Source organism: Narcine bancroftii, chromosome 4 (assembly GCF_036971445.1).
Source record: "Narcine bancroftii isolate sNarBan1 chromosome 4, sNarBan1.hap1, whole genome shotgun sequence".
Classification (NCBI taxonomy): Eukaryota; Metazoa; Chordata; class Chondrichthyes; order Torpediniformes; family Narcinidae; genus Narcine; species Narcine bancroftii.
In genome coordinates, this window is record NC_091472.1 from 119,129,616 (window position 1) to 119,152,368 (window position 22,753).

General features: G+C 42.9%; 1 protein-coding gene across 10 annotated transcripts in view; it reads left to right on the forward strand.

Annotated features, from left to right (window-relative positions):
- arvcfb (ARVCF delta catenin family member b) overlaps positions 1 to 22,753 on the forward strand; it is a 312,666-nt gene that overhangs the window by 126,205 nt on the left and 163,708 nt on the right. For 7 of the 10 annotated variants that reach the window (XM_069932580.1, XM_069932586.1, XM_069932585.1 and 4 more), the window contains 3 exons: positions 107 to 191; positions 19,422 to 19,482; positions 19,608 to 19,857. The exons of 2 other annotated variants lie outside the window; for them this stretch is intronic. In XM_069932580.1, the coding sequence (XP_069788681.1) occupies positions 19,648 to 19,857 (210 nt within the window). In that variant the 5' untranslated portion in view covers positions 107 to 191; positions 19,422 to 19,482; positions 19,608 to 19,647. The remainder of the gene's footprint in view (positions 1 to 106; positions 192 to 19,421; positions 19,483 to 19,607; positions 19,858 to 22,753) is intronic. One more of the 10 variants, XM_069932587.1, reaches the window with a different exon arrangement.

Below are 22,753 nucleotides of genomic sequence, written 5' to 3' on the forward strand. Positions count from 1 at the left end.
AAGTAGAAAAGCCCATCTGTTCAAGTGCTCTTGAAAGGCCAATAGACTGCTTGCTTAAAAGGAAGTAAGACATTTCTTGTTTTTTCTTCTCCCCCCCCCCCAACAGCTCAAAAGGTTTGCCGTGACAAGTTGTGGATCAAATGTTCTGTGTTGTACAGAAGTACGTTTTCTTCTAGAACAAGCGGCTCAAGGTAGGCATTAATATTTTAATCTGAAGCATGCAGGTTTGTAGCCCACGGGAGGAGGACTTCTTCACATTCTTACTGCAACAGATTTTTCGACTTTGTTTTATCACCAAGTCCACAAATTTTAAATGGAGATCAAGTAAAATAAAGTGAAGAATGGTTCATGATATTGGAAGAAAAGTTCTCTGCATACAAAAGTAAACTGTGTTGAATATCTTTCTGAATTTAGCTGCCAGATCAGGGTGTGTGGTTTTATAAATGAACAATTTGACATTTAATTTAATGGACGTGTGCTATTTTTGTGGTTTTTTGCTGAATTTTATGTTGCAGGTTGGTTGTAATGTTAAACTTGATTTCGGTTGCTAAAATTGTTTTCATTTTCCTGCATTGTCCGTTTTTATCACATTTATTATTACGCATTTTGAATCTGTTGAAGGTGAGACTTTTTATGCCAATTCATTGTTGATTGGTTAGGATGGTGAAGAGAGAGAAATATTGTAACATTGTTTATTAAAATGAAAAAAGGTTGAGCTCAGTGTGAAAAGTTTGAGTGTTTGAGATTGAGAGTTTTAAGCAAGTAGAACTGGTTGCGTTAATTCTGTTTCCGCCGTTCCAATAATGAATAATTTCCACAGTTTTATAGGAGAATTTAGTTAGTGGAACTTTGTTTTCATTAGACATGAAGACGGTGATGAACTAAATTTTGGGCAGTTCTTTTATAATAAGCTCATGAGAGTTGCCCTGAAACTGCTCCATTACTTAAGGTTATCATTGTAAAAAAAAATTAAACACCTCAATTCAGAATTAGATTTATTCACATCAGTCTTCAATTTCCACATGCAGTCAGAGCTCCCACAATTTTTGTTGAGGGAAGAATGTTGGTGTGTTTGTTAATGGCTTGCCATTCAGTATTTTCAGGGTGAATCTAAGAAAGAGTGGATGCATGAAAAAAAAAAGGCAGGTTAAAGGCAGCTTTGATCTGCGATTCCATAGAAATAACAGAAAAATCTCGTCTGTCAACTGTCTTAGAGAAAAGACAGTCCAGGCCCCAAAGCACAATGTGAAGATTTTGTGGAGCACAGAATTGAAACCAACAAACTATCTTAAATGTATAAGAAACACAAGAACGGCAGATGCTGAAATTTTGAACGAACAAAGCAGGTCGGGCAGCATCCTTGCAGAGAAATAGTTGGTTTCAGATTAGGACCCTTTAAGGCCAGCATGTGAAAGGAGACAGCAAGCAAAAAGCAGTGGTTTTTGTCGGGGGGGTGTTAGTGATGAGGGGAGAATGGAAGGGGTCAAGGTGACAGGGTGCTGGACAAAAGGAGGGAGCTGGGGCAAGACAGATTGGAGAGGAGACACTGGGGGGAGGTGGGGAGTAAAGAGTGAGAGAAAAGTGAGAAGAGGAGCAGGTGGAGATGCAAACAGTGGAACTGGATAGGGATAGGGGTTATCTAAAAATGGAAATCTCAACATTGATGCCATTCAGTTTAAGGCTATCCTGGAGAAATGTTGTTCCAAAAGGTGCTGTTTAATCCATCCCCCCACCACCCAGCAGTGAACGAGGCAGAAAGCCAATGTGGGGGAGGACCAAGTGCACTTGAATATGTTGGATGAGGTGTGTGTGTGCAATTCTGTCTCAGCTGGAAGGAACCTTGAGTGAAAATGGCAATATTTGAAGATTCCAGAACACACACTGTTGTAAACAAAATAAAGCCCATTGCAAGGTCATGACACTTGAATGTGATTCACCTGTAATTAGTTTCTTATTTGCAAGTTTCTCTTGCATTCCATTTCAGTCACAACATAGCATTTGGAGCTTTCAATGAGGTCCTTTGCTGCTTAACTGTCAGTTATTGACTATATCTCTGCAACAATGTATTGGATGAGTGTTTCAGCAACCAGGCTGGAAGGAAAAGAAGGCTTTTGAGTCGCGAACTTCAGTGATGGGTGGCAGCCTGCATTTAGCAGAGATTGCCAGATGTTTTTTTTTCTGCCTCCCCCCCCTCCCATCCCACCCTCCCTACCATCCCCGCCCCCCCCCCCCCAGTCCATTTAAAGTACAAAATCTAGGATACATTAAACCAGTCAAACAATGTTGTCATTCAATAAAAATAAACAAGAAATTCCACTGAGTCAATTCTTTTCATTTCCTTCTTCTTTCGTTAATTTAGGTAGTGAATGTCCCCGGTAGGTTTTCTCTATTGTGTTTCATGTAAGGCTCCCATATTTGTTCAAATATTTCAGTATTATTTCTTAATCTATATGTTATTTTTTCTAATGGAATACATTTATTCATTTCTATATACCATTGTTGTATTTTCAAATTATCTTCCAGTTTCCAGGTTGACATAATACATTTTTTTGCTACGGCTAGAGCTATCTTAACAAATCTTTTTTGTGCACCATCCAAATCAATTCCAAATTCTTTGCTTTTTATGTTACTTAGGAGGAAGATCTCTGGATTCTTTGGTATATTGTTTTCTGTAATTTTATTTAATATTTGGTTTAGATCTTCCCAAAATTTTTCTACTTTCTCACATGTCCAGATTGCATGAATTGTTGTTCCCATTTCTTTTTTACATCGAAAACATCTATCAGATACTGTTGGGTCCCATTTATTTAACTTTTGAGGTGTAATGTATAGCCTGTGTATCCAGTTATATTGTATCATATGTAACCTCGTATTTATTGTATTTCTCATCATTCCAGAACATAACTTCTCCCATGTTTCCTTTTTTATCTTTATATTTACATCTTTTTCCCATTTTTGTTCAGTTTTAATACAGTTTATCCTTCCTATTAGTGTTAGTGGTAAATCTTTGCAATGCTCTAAATCGTCCTGTAATTTTTTCATTAGTGGATAATAATTGAGTTTATATAGATGGCCGAGATTTTTATTTATTTGTATACCTAGGTATCTTATTGCTTGCATTTGCCATCTGAATGGTGATTCCTTCTTAAATTTTGAGAAATCCGCATTGTTCATTGGCATTGCTTCACTTTTATTTACGTTAATCTTGTAACCCGACACTTCTCCATATTCCCTCAATTTCTTATATAATTCTTTTATTGATAGTTCTGGTTCTGTTAAGTATACTATAACATCATCCGCAAATAAACTGATTTTATATTCCTTGTCTTTTATTTTTATCCCTTTTATATTATTTTCTGTTGTTATCAATTCTGCTAGTGGTTCTATAGATAACACGAACAATAAGGGTGATAGTGGGCATCCCTACCGTGTTGACCTGCTTAAGTTAAATTGCTTTGATATATATCCATTTACTGTCACTTTCGCCAATGGCCCCTTGTTTAATGCTTTAATCCAATTAATATACTTCTTTGGTAAACTGAATTTTTGCAATACTTTGAATAAATAATTCCATTCTACTTTGTCAAAGGCCTTCTCTGCGTCTAAAGCAACTACTACTGTTGGCGCTTTACTCCCTTCTACTGCATGAATTAAGTTAATAAATTTACAAATATTGTCTGTTGTGCGTCTTTTTTTAATAAATCCAGTTTGGTCTAGATTTACCATTTTCGGTACATACTCTGCTAATCTGTTTGCTAATAGTTTAGCTATTATCTTATAATCTGTGTTAAGTAATTATATTGGTCTATATGACACTGGTGCGAGTGGATCTTTCCCTTGCTTTAGTATTACTGTAATTATTGCTGTTTTACATGAATCTGGTAAGCTTTGTGTTTTGTCAATCTGGTTGATTACTTCCAGGAGGGGAGGAATTAATAAATCTTTAAATGTTTTATAGAATTCTATTGGGAATCCATCCTCTCCTGGTGTTTTATTATTTGGTAATTTTTTAAATTATCTCTTGTATTTCTACTATTTCAAATGGTTCCGTTAATTTATTTTGTTCCTCTATTTGTAATTTTGGTAGTTCAATTTTAGTTAGAAATTCATCTATTTTCCCTTCTTTCCCTTCATTTTCAGTTTGGTATAATTGTTCATAGAATTCTCTAAAGTTTTCCTTGATCTCCTTTGGATTATATGTGATTTGTTTGTCCTTTTTCCTTGATGCCAATACCATTTTCTTAGCTTGTTCTGTCTTAAGCTGCCATGCTAGAATTTTGTGCGTTTTTTCCCCTAGTTCATAATATTTCTGTTTTGTCTTCATTATATTCTTCTCCACCTTGTATGTTTGTAGTGTTTCATATTTTATTTTTTATCTCCCAATTCTCTTCTTTTAGTTGTATCTTCCTTCATTGCTAATTCTTTTTCTATATTTACTATTTCCCTTTCCAACTGCTCTGTTTCCTGATTATAGTCCTTCTTCATCTTGGTTACATAACTTATTATTTGCCCTCTAATGAACGCTTTCATTGCATCCCATATATAAACTTATCTTTCACTGATTCCGTATTTATTTCAAAATACATTTTAATTTGTCTTTCAATAAATTCTCTAAAATCCTGCCTTTTGAGTAACATGGAGTTTAATCTCCATCTATACATTCTTGGAGGGATGTCCTCTAACTCTATTGTCAATATCAGGGGTGAGTGGTCCGATAATATTCCAGCTTTATATTCTGTTTTCCTAACTCTGTCTTGCATGCGAGCTGATAACAGGAATAGGTCTATTCTTGAGTATGTTTTATGTCTACCTGAGTAATATGAATATTCCTTTTCCTTTGGGTGTTTTTTCCTCCATATATCCAAAAGTTGCATTTCTTCCATCGATTTAATTATAAATTTGGTTACTTTGTTCTTTCTGTTAATTTTTTTCCCAGTTTTGTCCATATTTGAATCCAAATTCAGGTTGAAATCCCCTCCTATTAATATGTTCCCTTGTGTATCTGCTATCTTCAAAAAAATATCTTGCATAAACTTTTGATCTTCTTCGTTAGGTGAATATACATTGAGTAAATTCCAAAACTCCGAATATATCTGACATTTTATCATTACATATCTCCCTGCTGGATCTATTATTTCCTCTTCTATTTTAATTGGCACATTTTTACTAATTAATAGAGCTACTCCTCTTGCTTTTGAATTATACGATGCTGCTGTTACATGTCCTACCCAATCTCTCTTTAATTTCTTGTGCTCCAATTCAGTTAAATGTGTTTCTTGCACAAATGCTATGTCAATTTTTTCTTTTTTCAGTAAATTTAGCAGTTTCTTCCTTTTAATTGGTTATGTATTCCGTTAATATTTAAAGTCATATAGTTCAGCGTAGCCATTTTATACTTTATCTTCCCTTTCCGTTTCTCCATCATCACCTTTCCTTCTTATCCATTTCTGCTTTCTTGTTTTGAACACTTTATAAGACAACATTTCTAAAACATCAAACATTTTCCTTATTCTCCTATTTCTTCTTTGGCTTGGCTTCGCGGACGAAGATTTATGGAGGGGGTAAAAAGTCCACGTCAGCTGCAGGCTCGTTTGTGGCTGACAAGTCCGATGCGGGACAGGCAGACACGATTGCAGCGGTTGCAAGGGAAAATTGGTTGGTTGGGGTTGGGTGTTGGGTTTTTCCTCCTTTGCCTTTTGTTCGTGAGGTGGGCTCTGCGGTCTTCTTCAAAGGAGGTTGCTGCCCGCCAAACTGTGAGGCGCCAAGATGCACGGTTTGAGGCGTTATCAGCCCACTGGCGGTGGTCAATGTGGCAGGCACCAAGAGATTTCTTTAGGCAGTCCTTGTACCTTTTCTTTGGTGCACCTCTGTCTCGGTGGCCAGTGGAGAGCTCGCCATATAATACGATCTTGGGAAGGCGATGGTCCTCCATTCTGGAGACGTGACCCATCCAGCACAGCTGGATCTTCAGCAGCGTGGACTCGATGCTGTCGACCTCTGCCATCTCGAGTACTTCGACGTTAGGGGTGTAAGCGCTCCAATGGATGTTGAGGATGGAGCGGAGACAACGCTGGTGGAAGCGTTCTAGGAGCCGTAGGTGGTGCCGGTAGATGACCCATGATTCGGAGCCGAACAGGAGTGTGGGTATGACAACGGCTCTGTATACGCTTATCTTTGTGAGGTTTTTCAGTTGGTTGTTTTTCCAGACTCTTTTGTGTAGTCTTCCAAAGGCGCTATTTGCCTTGGCGAGTCTGTTGTCTATCTCATTGTCGATCCTTGCATCTGATGAAATGGTGCAGCCGAGATAGGTAAACTGGTTGACCGTTTTGAGTTTTGTGTGCCCGATGGAGATGTAGGGGGGCTGGTAGTCATGGTGGGGAGCTGGCTGATGGAGGACCTCAGTTTTATTCAGGCTGACTTCCAGGCCAAACATTTTGGCAGTTTCCGCAAAGCAGGACGTCAAGCGCTGAAGAGCTGGCTCTGAATGGGCAACTAAAGCGGCATCATCTGCAAAGAGTAGTTCACGGACAAGTTTCTCTTGTGTCTTGGTGTGAGCTTGCAGGCGCCTCAGATTGAAGAGACTGCCATCCGTGCGGTACTGGATGTAAACAGCGTCTTCATTGTTGGGGTCTTTCATGGCTTGGTTCAGCATCATGCTGAAGAAGATTGAAAAGAGGGTTGGTGCGAGAACACAGCCTTGCTTCACGCCATTGTTAATGGAGAAGGGTTCAGAGAGCTCATTGCTGTATCTGACCCGACCTTGTTGGTTTTCGTGCAGTTGGATAATCATGTTGAGGAACTTTGGGGGTCATCCGATGCGCTCTAGTATTTGCCAAAGCCCTTTCCTGCTCACGGTGTCGAAGGCTTTGGTGAGGTCAACAAAGGTGATGTAGAGTCCTTTGTTTTGTTCTCTGCACTTTTCTTGGAGCTGTCTGAGGGCAAAGACCATGTCAGTGGTTCCTCTGTTTGCGCGAAAGCTGCACTGTGATTCTGGGAGAATATTCTCGGTGACACTAGGTATTATTCTATTTAGTAGAATCCTAGCGAAGATTTTGCCTGCAATGGAGAGCAACGTGATTCCCCTGTAGTTTGAGCAGTCTGATTTCTCGCCTTTGTTTTTGTACAGGGTGATGATGGTGGCATCACGAAGATCCTGAGGCAGTTTACCTTGGTCCCAACAAAGCTTGAAAAACTCATGCAGTTTGGCATGCAGAGTTTTGCCGCCAGCCTTCCAGACTTCTGGGGGGATTCCATCCATACCTGCTGCTTTGCCACTTTTCAGTTGTTCGATTGCCTTATATGTCTCATCCAGGGTGGGAACCTCATGCAGCTCTAGCCTTAAGGGTTGTTGAGGGAGCTGGAGCAGGGCGGAATCTTGGACTGAGCGGTTGGCACTGAAAAGAGATTGGAAGTGTTCTGACCATCGGTTGAGGATGGAGATCTTGTCGCTGAGGAGGACTTTGCCGTCTGAGCTGCGCAGCGGGCTTTGGACTTGGGGTGAGAGGCCGTACACAGCCTTTAGAGCCTCGTAGAAACCCCTGAAGTCGCCAATGTCCGCGCTGAGCTGTGTTCGTTTGGCGAGGCTAGTCCACCACTCATTTTGGATCTCCCGGAGTTTGCGCTGAAGATGGCTGCATGCGCGACGGAAGGCTTGTTTCTTCTCTGGACAGGACGGCTTTGTAAGGTGAGCCTGGTGGGCAGCTCGCTTCTTTGCCAGCAGCTCCTGGATTTCCTGGCTGTTTTCGTCAAACCAGTCCTTGTTTTTCCTGGAGGAGAAGCCCAGTACCTCTTCAGTGGATTGCAGTATGGTAGTCTTCAACTGATCCCAGAGGGTTTCAGGGGACGGGTCCGTGAGGCGGGTTGCAACGTCGAGCTTTGCTTTGAGGTTTGCCTGGAAGTTTCCTCTCGCTTCGTCTGACTGCAGGTTTCCAACATTGAACCTCTTTCTGGGGGCTTTATTGTTCCTGGGCTTTGGCTTGAAGTGAAGGTTGAGCTTGCAGCGAACCAGCCGGTGGTCAGTGTGGCATTCCGCGCTAGGCATGACCCTGGTGTGGAGCACATCTTGTTTGTCACTTTCTCGCACCAGGATGTAGTCCAGGAGGTGCCAGTGTTTGGATCGGGGATGCATCCAGGTGGTCTTAAGGCTGTCCCTCTGCTGAAAAAGGGTGTTTGTAATGACAAGTCGCTGTTCTGCGCAGAGCTCCAACAGGAGGCGCCCATTGTCGTTGCACTTGCCGACGCCATGCTTGCCCAGGATTCCTGGCCAGGTTTTTGAGTCTTTGCCGACACGAGCGTTGAAGTCGCCCAGGATGACAACCTTGTCGGCTGTAGGGGTACGTTGGATGAGGTTACGCAGGTCGGTGTAGAACTTGTTCTTTTCTGCTGGTTCCGCCTGGAGGGTTGGAGCATAGACACTGATGAGGGTGATGTGACGCTTGTTTTGAAGTGGGAGTCGCATGGACATGATTCGGTCCGAGAGGCCTGTCGGAAGGTTTTCGAGTTTGGAGGCAATTAAGCTCTTGACCATGAAGCCTACACCAGATAGGCGTCGTTCATCCGAAGGCTTGCCAGACCAGTAGAGTGTGTAGCCCGCGCCGCGTTCTTGGAGGCTGCCTACATCTGCCAGGCGGACTTCACTGAGAGCGGCTATGTCGATGTCAAGTCTGAGGAGTTCATGTGCAATGAGGGCAGACCGACGTTCAGGTCGGTGGCTGTCAGCCTTGTCTAGCATGGTTCTGATGTTCCAGCATGCTAGCTTGAGTTTGTGAGCATCTTTTGAGGGGGAGGACGTGGAGGGGGAGGACGTGGAGGGGGAGGACGTGGAGGGGGAGGACGTGGAGGGGGAGGACGTGGAGGGGGAGGACGTGGAGGGGGAGGACGTGGAGGGGGAGGACGTGGAGGGGGAGGACGTGGAGGGGGAGGACGTGGAGGGGGAGGACGTGGAGGGGGAGGACGTGGAGGGGGAGGACGTGGAGGGGGAGGACGTGGAGGGGGAGGACGTGGAGGGGGAGGACGTGGAGGGGGAGGACGTGGAGGGGGAGGACGTGGAGGGGGAGGACGTGGAGGGGGAGGACGTGGAGGGGGAGGACGTGGAGTGGGAGGACGTGGAGGGGGAGGACGTGGAGGGGGAGGACGTGGAGGGGGAGGACGTGGAGGGGGAGGACGTGGAGGGGGAGGACGTGGAGGGGGAGGACGTGGAGGGGGAGGACGTGGAGGGGGAGGACGTGGAGGGGGAGGACGTGGAGGGGGAGGACGTGGAGGGGGAGGACGTGGAGGGGGAGGACGTGGAGGGGGAGGACGTGGAGGGGGAGGACGTGGAGGGGGAGGACGTGGAGGGGGAGGACGTGGAGGGGGAGGACGTGGAGGGGGAGGACGTGGAGGGGGAGGACGTGGAGGGGGAGGACGTGGAGGGGGAGGACGTGGACCTGTCCTCGGGCCTGCGCAAAGGAGCTTTTAGGTGGAGTGCAGTGCGCGCAGTACTGGCCCCACCCTTTACACCCATGGTTCGTGTGCCGTGGCCAAGCAAGCTGGGACGTGGCAGCGAGGTCCTTGGGTCGTAGGTTTTATATCGGAGTGGCCTTCTCCTAGGCAGGTTTCTTACCCGGGCTGGAGGGGCCTGCCTCCCCTCCTAGGTCAGTACATACTGCCCGGACCGGGGCCGAGGCCGCCGCAGTTCACCCTGTGCCTGGATTGGGGCTGCCGCCTCCCACTCTCTGCCCGGATCGGGGCCTTCGCCTGCCCCACTCGACCTAGGCCGGGGCCGCCGTCTCCCCCTTGCTCCTGCCCGGATCGGGGCCGCCGCCGTCTACCCTTCGCCCGGACCGGGGCCGCTGCTGCTCTCCCTGTGCCCGGACTGGGGCCACCGCCTCCCACTCCCTGTCCGGACCGGGGCCTCCGCCTGCCTCACTCGACCGAGGCCGCCGTCTCCCCCTTGCTCCTGCCCGTATCGGGGCCGCCGCCGTCTACCCTTCGCCCGGACCGGGGCCGGGGCCGCTGCTGCTCTCCCTGTGCCTGGACTGGGGCCGCCGCCTCCAACTCTCTGCCCGTATCGGGGCCTCCGCCTGCCTCACACGACCGAGGCCGGGGCCGCCGTCTCCCCCTTGCTCCTGCCCGTATCGGGGCCACCGCCGTCTACCCTTCGCCCGGACCGGGGCCGGGGCCGCTGCTGCTCTCCCTGTGCCTGGACTGGGGCCGCCGCCTCCCACTCCCTGCCCTGACCGGGGCCTCCGCCTGCCTCACACGACCGAGGCCGGGGCCGCCGTCTCCCCCTTGCTCCTGCCCATATCGGGGCCGCCGCCGTCTACCCTTCGCCTGGACCGGGGCTGGGGCCGCTGCTGCTCTTCCTGTGCCTGGACTGGGGCCGCCGCCTCCACCTCTCTGCCCGTATCGGGGCCTCCGCCTGCCTCACGCGACCGAGGCCGGGGCCGCCGTCTCCCCCTATTTAAAACTTCTTTAACCCCATTCTCCCCTCCCCCTCCTGAGTTGTCCTTTATCCCTTGTCGGACAACCACAGCTCCCCTCTCCATTTGGATTTGTGAATTCACTCGCAAACGTCAGCTGATTTTGCAGTGACCGTAACTCCTCCCCACCCAGCCCCCCCAGAAAAGATTTCAATTTTCATATGTAACAAAGGTCACTCTTTTAATTCCCTCCTTATTCCCTCTATTCCATTTCCCTCCCTTATTAATTCTTGTCTATACTCTATATATTTTCCTCTAAATACAGATACAGTCATGTATGCACACTATATATATATATATACACACACATATACCCCTTTGCACACATACATATAGATCGTGGTCATTTTTACTCTTATTACATGTCTTCATCTCTCTGCTTGTTTTGTAGTTGTTCTGCAAATTTCCTTGGTTCCTCTGGATCCGAGAATAGTCTGTTTTATTGCCCTGGAATAACTATTTTAAGTACCGCTTGGTACCTTAACATAAACTTATATCCTTTTTTCCATAAGATCGTTTTCGCTGTATTGAACTCCTTCCTCTTCTTCAGGAGTTCAAAACTTATGTCTGGATAGAAAAAAATTTTTTGACCTTTATATTCCAGTGGCTTTTTGTCTTCTCTTACTTTCTTCATTGCTTTCTCCAATATATTTTCTCTTGTTGCATATCTTAAGAATTTTACTAAAATGGATCTTGGTTTTTGTTGCGGTTGTGGTTTCGGGGCTAAAGTTCTATGTGTCCTCTCTATTTCCATTTCTTCCTGTAATTCTGGCCTTCCCAGGACCCTGGGGATCCAATCTTTTATAAATTCTCTCATATTCTTGCCTTCTTCATCTTCCTTAAGGCCCACTATCTTTATATTATTTCTTCTATTATAGTTTTCTATTATATCTATCTTCTGAGCTAACAGCTCTTGTGCCTCTAGCTTTTTTATTAGATTCTTCTAATTTCTCTTTTAAGTCTTCTACTTCCATATCTACAAATGTTTCTCGTTTTTCCATATTTTCCAATCTTTTTCCTAACTCTGATATGGCCATTTCCATTTTATTCATTTTTTCTTCTGCATTCTTAATTCTTCTTTTTATCTCATTAAATTCTTGTAATTGCCATTCTTTCACTGATTCCATATATTCTTTAAAAAAAGATATATCGATAGTCTTGCCTTTCTCTTCTTCTTCCACTTCTTTCTGTTCTTCTTCTTCCTCTGGATTGACCATCTGTTGTTTCCTTGTTTTCTTTTTACACTCTTCTTTCTTGTTGTCGTTATTGTCTGTGTTCTGCACCTGCTGCTGTGCTGCAGGTGTCTCTCAGCTGTGGAGATCGACTCCGCAGCTGTTCCCCCCTCCCGTCACTGTTTTTTTTCATGCGCATCGCGCATGCGCGGTTGCGCACTTTTACTCGGCTCTGCGAGCCATTTTTGTAGTCCTGAGCCCGGGACTTCCTCTGACCTGTGGGAGCAGGCTTCTCTCTCTGCGGCGGGCCTCTTCGTACAGGTAAGGCCTTCACCTTCTTCTTCCGACGTCTTTCCTTCTTCTTTTCTTCACGTTGTTTTTGGTTTTTCTTTCTTCGCTGCCATTTTCTCCACACTTTTACTTTCACTTTGTTTTGGTTTTTAAGTTTGTGCCTTTGCTTTTTCTCTATCTTTTTTAAATTTTTCTGGAGAGGGCTGGAGTTCCCCTACCGACCACTACTCCATCACGTAACTCCTCAGATTGCCAGATGTTGATTACTAATACAGGCATACAAAGAATCAAACTCTGATGCCACCTGAGCCGAACATAAAATTTTAAAAATTAGTAAGAAAGGTTTTCTTTTTTGAGCTATTGAGTAGAAGCACTGGTCGTCTCTGATTTACGACTGTAATGGTTGTAACCGCGCGTTGGTTGTAAGTCGGGGAGCGGGGACCACTGCATACAGTACCTTTAATACAAAATATTACTTGTACTGTAGTTTTAATATAGTTTTTTTTTAATTTTGGTGATATATGCAGGTGGATGTAACTTACATAGGTTGGAAGTTGAGGACTACCTATATTCCTTAATGAAAGGAACATGTTTGCTTTTTTTAAATCAAAGTATTCTGGAGCATAAGTCTTTTTTGTGTATTAATGTTTAAATAATAGTCCATCTCTTCACCTTGAATCAGAAGCCCTTTTTACACTGAAAAGCCTTGTTATTGCCGTATACATGACCGGTCTCTGGAAGCTTGCTTGCTCACACAGAACACAGAAAAGCCAGGTCGGTGGGTGAGTCCTTTTACACTGAAAGCCGGCTTCCTGAAGCAAATGAGGTGGAACGTGTAGCACTTCAGCGTCTAGTGGGAAGTGATATTGCTCTGTATTCAAAATGGCAGTAGAACAGCAGGTACGTTTGTTAGCCATGTACATTTTGTGCAGTCTTAGAACACAAGCAAATTTGCACGTTGTAATCAACTTGATTAAGTGTGCGATGCGCCAATCGTGAACAACGTGTTTGTGCAATCAGCAAAACGTTTGAGGAGAAGTGGAAGAAAAGCAGGGAGAAATTTGGGTCAGAAAGGTGTGCGGACCTTGCACGCCATAAACAGACATTTGGTTCTTCTGATTCAATTCACGCTGGAGGAGAGCGAAACCACAGGGGCCCATGTTCTGGGGCAATGTTCTTAACAACTTTGATAAAGATGAGGGGCGGAGTCACTTTCGTATGTCTTGGAACACTTTGAATTTGTATTGGAACTCATTGAGCCCCACCTGAGGTGCAAGACTACAAACTGGCGACATTCTCTGGAACCTCTACTTAGACTTGGTGTTGCTTTGTGGTGGTATATTACCCCATGTCAATATCGATCCATCAGTTGTATTTTTGGTGTTGGACTCGCCACAGTGTTTGTGTAGGTACGCCAGGTTACAGGAGCATTGAGGAGGGCCCTTTCTAAATGTTTTGTTGAACTGCCAAGTGGTGCACATTTCCAGGAGACAATGGACGGATTTGCGATAGGGATATCCAGTGTTTGCGGGTGCCATCGATGGCACACTTATTCCTATCATCATCCCCCAAGATGACGTACAAGCCTAGTACAATCGGAAAAGGTGGTACTCGATTGTTCTTCAAGCAGTTGTTGACCGCAATTTCTGGTAAGGATCTTGGCCTGAGTTACAATTATGTATCTTTATCAGTGAATGCATAATGTGATTCATATATCGATCTGTTCACTCATTACTTTGTTTTTCCAGTTTCACAGATGTATTTGTTGGTTGGTCTGGCCACACGCATGATGCTCAAGTTTTAGTCAATTCAGCCGTCAACAGAAAGGCTGAAGATCAAGGTGGGTAACTCTCCCAATGAAGTAAGTTTATATACCCCATTGCACTGTAATGCATGTGTGGATCATACAATAAATTGGGTTTTTATCATCACATGTAACCATATAGGATGTTATGACAATGACATGTTTATATGTTAAGCTGAAGGAATGGTTTGACTGACTCTACTTGAAATGAAACTTATGACAAGTTCAAGGGTTTGTTTCTATCCTGTTATTGTAAAGCGACCACTAGAAAACATGTGAACTGATTGTTTATCATTTCAGAAGTTGCATAAGTTTTCATAAATCTACATTGCTCTGCCCACAGAAATCCAGAACTGTTAACGGAGTGGAAATCCCCACGCATCTGATAGGAGATCCAGTTTACCTCCTCAGGAGGTGGCTGATGAAGGGATTCACTAATCACCAGGCACTCGATCAACAGCAGCGAAACTTTAACTTCCATTTGCGCTCAGCAAGGCTGGTGATAGAGAATGCTTTCAGACATCTCAAAGGATGCTGGAGGTTCCGGGCCTAGCGACTTGATGTTTGTACCACTTTTGTATCAGACTTTGTTGTTGCCTGTTGTGTTCTGCACAATTTATGTGAAATCAACAAGGAACACTTCTTGCCAGAGCGGAACACTCATCTACCCGATCTCCCTGAGGAGCCTGAACGAATTGCTTAACAGGGTGCTCAAGCACACAGTTTCTAGGCTATCCATTAAGATATTATGTCCATTCAGTAAATTGATTATGTACATTGTGAAAACGTCGGCTGGTGAAATCAACAAATAACACCTTTTAATAAATGTTTATGGTGTGTGTCAGAAGTTTTTAGTGCATATAAACATGTAAAGAACAATAGCAATATAGAGTTCAAATACAACTGGAAATGACAATTTACAACTGTGCAAAGTAAGAAGACACCTATAACGATGGTCAAAGGTATTGAGGCACAAATCAAAGTGAATTAATTTTACATCACTCCAGCAGCTGGAGGAAGGAGGAGGAGGAGGAATGTGAACCAGATTACTCGTGTGTTTCATCTGTCTGGATGAAGCTGAAGTCATCATGTGGCGGGGAATAGTAATGGTGCCTTTGGGATGGAGGAACGTTGTGCTGGGATGCGGGAGGTTGGTGCTGTGGAGAGGGAGAAGTGCACTGTTGTACAGGGATGGCCATGAGTGAAATCACGCCTTGCAGAAGTGAGGCCTGATTCCTTATCTGCTGAAGGTCTTTGAGCATGATGCTGAAACCATTATCTGTGTGCTGCCCATTCTTCGCCTCCTGCACTTCTCCCCGCATCCACTCCTCATGTTCCTTCTGCCCTTCAAGACAACAGCATTTCCTCTCCGCCTCCTAATTGTCCATTGAAGGCAGCAGATCCCTTTTCTCCTTTGAGACGACCTGCGCCTTGGTTGGTTTCTGCGTCTTTGGCTGCGGCTGGTTTCCGAGAGAACAACAACAGAAATGGCATTAGCAAGATGGATCCTTATGGGAAAACTCTCACAAAGACACATGAGTATGATGGTAATCACAAACCAAAATAGTTTTTTACCTGGCTGATCGTGAGGTGCAGTTTGATTGATTCTCGTGTGGCATCCGTCTCCAGACAGCTACTGTCTCATCCTGTATCAACTCTGCTGCTGCCATTGGGAGATACAGCAGGAATGGATTGGGGGTAAGTTGAATCCTCTCTGATGCTCCAAAGAGCAACCAGGTTGGCAGAGTGGCTTGTCCCTAGATGGAAAGACACAGGTCAAAATAGGGCCAGTCCAGTCACCCTCTGCCACTCCTGCCATTATGATCCATGAAATTTGATGAGATTTCTTGCAGAGGCTCTTCAGTTTTGTTATTACCTGGGTTTTGTATCATTCAAAGCCACGGTCCCTGAGTGGAGTGGCCAGCCTTTCAAAAATCTGGCCATCCTTCACTGTGCCCATTAGCTGCCAAATTACTCCATCTTGTACTCTGAGTATTAAGGAGCTCACAGACCTTGAAATCTCCCCAGTTGTAAGACATGGTGAGAGCTGAATGTGTCTTGATCGTTCATTGCTGCAATTGATGTTGGTTAATTTTGAATTTCCTGCACTTGCATCGCATGTAAAAGGCGTCATCACAACATCATCTTCCCTTCCAGTTTCGACCCAGCAACATGGCTCAATCACGCTCCACCTCTGACAATACCTACCTTGGCAGATTAAATTCAGACCCCACCCCCCCACCCCCACCAATCTGCATTCGGGATTCACACAGCTAGGTGAAGTGTGAGAAAGGCAGATAATACCCAGCTTTAATTGTCCGTGTAAAAGGGGTAAGTGATTCTGCCTTTTTTCTTAAACTTTATTTATTCGTTCAAAAAACAAATAATATGACATGTACAGCAATTAAACACGAACATGAACTTTTTTTTAATATATAGAAAAATAAAGAAAAGAACTCCCCCTTCAGCCAACTCTCCTAAGGAGAGCCATAAAAAAAGAAAGAATATTAAAAATAAAGTTATATATACATATTAAAATCTAATAAATATAAATTGAAATGTAAATATTCTGAGTATAACAGCCACTTATTAATTTAAAAATTATAATGATCATGCGAAACATATGTAACTGAACCCTTTCACTGATTCTCTTATCTGTCACTCCCATGACCCTGAATAGATTGTTGTTTGTTGGGATAGAGTTTCATGCATGTACACAGAGTGCTTTATGCTGTTGTTCATTGTGTTAGCTTTGGCAGGTTGCCCAACCTTGAAACATTACATAGAAGACTAATTGAGTATCATTTACATGCAAGTCCACTTCAGAAATATTTTCAGGAGTTGTTGGGTGCCAAACTGTAATATTCCATATATTTCGGCATATAAGTCAACCTCCATTTTTCAGCCTAATTTTAAGGGTTTTATTGTATAAGTTGACTCCTATTTTCGGGCTATCCAGGCCTCCCAGGAACAACCCAAAAATTTTTAAAACACTCCAATCACAAGTAACAAACCTTTAAATTAAGTAAGTATTAAAAAATGAAACCTTGGCCTACCAGACAGCGACAGCCCATGGAGTTGGAGCATGACATGGCGCTCCAGGTGGGAGCAGAAACCTCAGCCTACCAGACAGCAGTGGCGATGGCCCACAGAGCGGGATCACTGACATTGTACTCCCAGAAGGAGCAGGAACCTTGGCCTATCAGGCAGGAGCGGCGACGGTGACCTCAGGGTCCCAAGTAGGAGTGGTTATGCCAGTGCCCAGCGGTGGGGAGGTGTCAGGGAGCAGCAGTGCCGGTGGTGGGGAGGTGCTTCCAGCATAGACATATAGATTAAATTGACATCAATCTGGTTTTTTTGGTGAATTTAAAGTCTCAAAAGTATATCCAGCATATAAGTCGATCCCTCCTTTTTGAGAAATTTTTTAGGGTTTTATGACATACGCTGAAATATACGGTATTTTCTCTCTCTATTTTAAGAGTTAAAACCAGTATTGCTCAGCTTGTTACCATGCTAATTTGGCTTGAAACTGGTCCTGATCCATTGGTTCAGATTTGGTCTTTATCAGATATTGGTACTGGGATTACTTTGGTCAGATGGTGCTGGTGATACAGTATGAAGCTACTGTGTGATTAGTTATCACTGCAGATCATGTGTTAACTCGTTACAGTTCTGAGTGGCTGTATTATAATTCTACATTGTGGAACGCATTGATGATTGGGAAACATTGCATTTAACCTCCAGTTGTGTTTTTGGACTTGATGTCAAGATCAGCAGTTGTCTATAAGGCGTTAATCTGAGATGCTTGTACTTTGTATTTGGCCCCTCATTTTTATGCAGCTATGCCTCCTGCATGAATTGAATGGAGTTGCTGACTTCCAGAAGAACCAGAGAACATTACAGAACAGAGTCTGTGCCAAACTATTTTTTTCTGCCTAGTCCCACTGACCCACACTCAGTCCATAGCCCTCCATACCACTCCCATCCATGTACATGTCCAAATTCTTCTTAAATGTTAAAATTGAGCCCGCATTCACCACTTCAGCTGGCAGACTCCCACCATTCTAAAATACCCCTCCATGTTCCCCTTAAACTTTTCCCTTTCACCCTTACCCCATGTCCTCTGGTTTGTACCTCACCTACCCTCAGTGGAAAAAGCCTATCTTCATATACTCTGTCTAAACACATCAATTTTAAATACCTCTATCAAATCTCCCCTCATTCTTCTATGCTCCAGGGAATAAAGTCCTAAGTTTCCCTGTAACTCACTTCCTGGAATTTGGGCAACATCCTTGTAAATGTTCTCTGCACAATTGGAATCTTATTGATATCTTTCCTGTAGTTCGGTGACCAAAACTGCACTAAAAACTCAAAATTTGGCCTCACCAATGTCTTGTACTACTTTATTAACATCCCAACTCCTATACTCAGTACAGTACACGTACACAATCCTTTATCCAGAACCTTTGGGGGAAGAGTGTGTTCCGAATTTCGGATTTTTCCGGATTTCAGAACAAAAGCCAGCTGCCCCAGATTTAAGCCCATCTGAGTCGTGCTGCCATCTCTCTCTCTCCTCCCCCCCGCCTGTCCAAGTCGAACTGCCGTCTCTCTCCCCCCCACCCGCCCGAGTCATGCTGCTGTCGCTCTCCCCCTTGCCCGCCCGATTCGCACTGCTGTCTCTCCAGTGTTGGGAATATTCTGGTCAAGCCAATTGGTGGAGAGTGATGATGGTATTTCAGGCTAATGCCTCCTTCAGAACTGGGAGACAAGTAAAATGCAAGTTCCGAATTACAGAATATGAGTTGGAAAAGACCAGTCCATCAAGTTCCCAAGAAAGAATGATCAACCTGAAACATTAACTCTAGTTTTTCTTCTTATAACTACTGGGGTCCTCAGTACTTTTAGCACCATTTTGTTTTCAGACCATCCAGCATCAGGAATTATTTACTTTTGGACAATTTTATTTTGGGTTTAGGGTCATTTTGAAATAGAAGGAGCACCTTGTCTGAGTTGGCCACTAAAGCACATTAGAATATGGAGTTCTGCAGTAACATGCAGAATATTTGTCAAGCTGCATTGGTCACTCGAGAGATGTTGAGTAAGCCTTTAAAATTTACTTTTTTGACTGATTAGAGAGGAATAACAGGGTCATCAATAGTTTACAAATTTATGGAAGGTTGGAAAATGTGCTGGAAACTGACATGGTGATTTGGGAAACATGGAAATATGAAAAATTAGAGCAAAGAATGAACTTTTTCCATTGTGTTGAAATACTTGGGGATAGACATGCTAATTCAAGGATGCTATTTAAACTGATGCAACATTTCCAAGTCTACACATGGCAAGTGATATTTTCTGGTTTGCAATGATATGTTCTGTGTAATTTTCCACGTGATGTGATCACTTGGTGTCTTTGTTCATTATCAGATGCTTGGGCTGAAAACATGTCACAGAAAAGCTCTATTTATGGATTTTGCTGTAAAAATTTGGTAGTTCAAACTTCACTGGCTGGTTCCTTTGTGAAATGTTTTGTGCTTCTGTTTGTTTCCCTCTTGTCTGTCCTTTATTATTTGTACTTGTTTCTTGCCTTGAGTCTTGCATTGAAGTTGAACTTTTCTGACTTTGCTAATTCACTTGGTATTTCACTGTTTCTGTACTAAATCCTGTATCTCTCCTTCCTTTGGTTTTCTGCAGCTTGCTGAAATTGGTTGAAGCTATTGGCGTGTTTTCCAAACCTTCCTTGCAGCTGTCGCAGGTGATTCTTGGTCTTTAACTTTAGAAACCTGTTAACTGTATATTTTTCTTTTAATCATAAATGATCATTCCCTTGTTATTGTCTAATTCACACTGAACTACTAACTTCTAACCCTTAACCCGAAGGTTGCCTGATTAGCCACCAGGCAAGAACTTCAGGACGATCATGGATGATTATGATGTAAGATCTGCTGCTAGCATTCTAGCTTCGGTTAAAGAACAGGAAGCCCGTTTTGAGAAATTAACCAGAGCACTTGAGGAAGAGCATCGTAATGTTTCAATGCAGCTTGAGCGTGTCAATATTCCCTCAGACAGAGCAAGTATAACCAACCTTGGCAACAGTGAGTCCTTTGCGTGGCAGCAGCTAGTGTTACAGGTAAACTTCAATTTTTAATCTTGACTGGACAGCAATGGTTATCTTGTAATAAAAATATTGAACTGGATTATAAATGAGAATACACATCCAATTGGCTGCAGGTGTTGGAAATGAAGACAGTTTATGTTGTTGGAAATGCCAACTCAAATACTGAGATCTTTAAAGTATGATATTTCATTGATTTGAGTATGATTTTTCCTGTAAAAACATTGGTAGATAATATTGCAAAATTGATATTGTAGTAACAACTGTTTTTGTAATAAAAATTCCTCTAAGATTGTGGCTGTGCAGCGAGAAATGTCTTGAAGCAGTTTTCATTCTTGTGGAAAGATCACGTGTTTAACTTGGTCGAGTAAGTTAAAATGTAAGGGTGCCCACGCTGAGTATAATAAAAGTATCCTCCAGTTGGAGGTGCTGATGCATTAAGACCCAGAAATCAGTGAATTTAGGTAGAAGATTCTAAATAATTTTAGCCTTTTGACTAGGACTGTAACTGTCCTTCAGAATCTGAAACAGTATCTTCTAACGATATGGAGTAAGGACATTCAGCCCATGAGATTCATGACAGTTTCTAGGAACTAGTATTTCTCCTATTCCTCTCTCTATTTCCATATGGGATGTTATCTCTTGTGCATGTCTATTACTTCCCTTTCAGCCACTAAATGACGGAGGGATAATTTGCCTCTTAACCTACCAGCACATTTTTGGGGTGGGAAGAAATTGGAAAACGGATCCTCATATTTTTTATTTTGCATAGTTTTTAAATGTTAAACATGAGATTGTGCCTGAAATTGTATTTAAGAAATACAAAATGCAAAAATGTTTAATTTTCATATGCAATAAATAGTCGATGCGTTCTAAGATAAAAAATTATTCATGAACTGACCCAATAAGATGGATAATAAACTTGTTTTGAAAAGAAATGTTGACCTCTTCTGCAATTGCAGCTGTGATTCAATGGGAGAGGCATCATTCCTCAGAAGAAAATATCATATTGCTGACTGTGTGGGTGGACCAATACAAGGTGTTCTAGCTCCCAATGGAGTAATCAAGGGTATGAAAGATTGTGGAATTGAAGTGGATGGAAAAAGATGCAAATCAGATAAAATCTGATTGAATGCTGGAAAGAGCTTTAATAATTGGACAAAGAACTTACTTTAGTTCTGAAGATAACAAACGTTATTCAGAACCAACATGTCCAGACTGATGAGAACAAACATTGAATTGGAATAGAACTGTCTTTGTTTCTTATTGCAGGAGGAAGTTTATTATTCATTTATTGGGCTGTTGAAGTTCAGCCAAATCTTCTAAAGTGTGAAGACTATTTGCATTTACATTTTCTTCCAGAAACTGTATGTTTAGATTAACATGGAGAATAGTCTTAAACTGAAATGGTGGAAGTTGTAAGCTTGTAAGTTGTAGGTCTGGAATTTCAGTTAAGTTAGAAGCTGCTGATGTTTGGATGGTTAAGAACAAAGGTCTGGTGTTCTCTCTCTCAGGGACTTTCCTTTTTCAATGCAGTTGCTGTCGAGCATCCGTTTCTGAGATTTTGGGCATGCAGAAACAGTTTATTCAGAAACCAGTCAAGGTTTTGGAGATTTTCATTTGACAAATGAGCAAAATACATGCAAGTTTTAGCAATGTTTTAAGTATTTTATGAAGTGCTAAATAAAGAGTAGGACTTTCATAATGTTAAGTAGAAATTTTAAAAATCCTTTGTTTTAAAATTAAATTATCTGCATGTTAAATGTTATGTTAATTTGGAGGTCAGAAATTTTGAGCTATTGATGGTTTTCTTGGACAAAAGAAAATTTGCTAGGATATGACTCAACAAAATATTCAGTTGTTTTTTGGCAAGGTAAGCTTTATAATATTTGAGCCTTTCACTCAATTGGCTGATTTCATATAATTGCGATGTGTAAGTCTTCAAAATAGTGTACCCTCAGTGCAGTAGAAATTGTCAGCACTCGCATAATTCTGATTTTTTTTTTGCTGTTGTGAAGTAATGGTGATCATGAACCATTTTATCATGATTACTGAAAAATTTGGACTCTAGAATTTGTCGTACAGGAATGGCACTTAAATTCCATATGAGTTTCTCCCTCTTGTAATAAACTTGACAGTTCCTGCAGGCCCACTATCTGAATAAATTAACAACTGCCTTTCTACACCCTTGTCCTGTGTTTGGAAAGACTGAGGCAGCAGGCATAAGAATCTAGGGCAGAACACCAACTGATGGAGGAACTCGTCAAATCCTTTGTCCACATATGCTGCTTGACCCACTTAGTTCTTCCAGCAGTTTACATGGTTTTGCCCCTTTCTGTGGTTGTGTCATTCTGGACAACTGGTTTGTATTTGGTGCCTGTTCTTCTTTTGAATGTCCTGCATGATGTACATAATCAGAAACCTTACCAGCTGGGGATTCACTTTTTGCAGAATAATGCAAATTAGCCCAAGGGAAGGTTTTGCCAGCAGATATTTTGACACCTTGCTGAGCAGAAAATCATCGGTTCTTTCTCCTTTTGTTATCAATTTAATTCCTAGTGGTAATACATGATTCAATAAGAATGAAGAAAATTTTAAAACTTTGTACTAGATGTTGCTAAGAATGATAAATCAGCAACAAACAAGTGATGTTACATCTGCATGTATTTTGAGACTTGGGAGGTGAATTTATTCCCTGTTAAAATCATAATTCTTTTCTTCTTTGGCTTGGCTTCGCGGACGAAGATTTATGGAGGGGGTAAAAAGTCCACGTCAGCTGCAGGCTCGTTTGTGGCTGACCAGTCCGATGCGGGACAGGCAGACACGATTGCAGCGGTTGCAAGGGAAAATTGGTTGGTTGGGGTTGGGTGTTGGGTTTTTCCTCCTTTGCCTTTTGTCAGTGAGGTGGGCT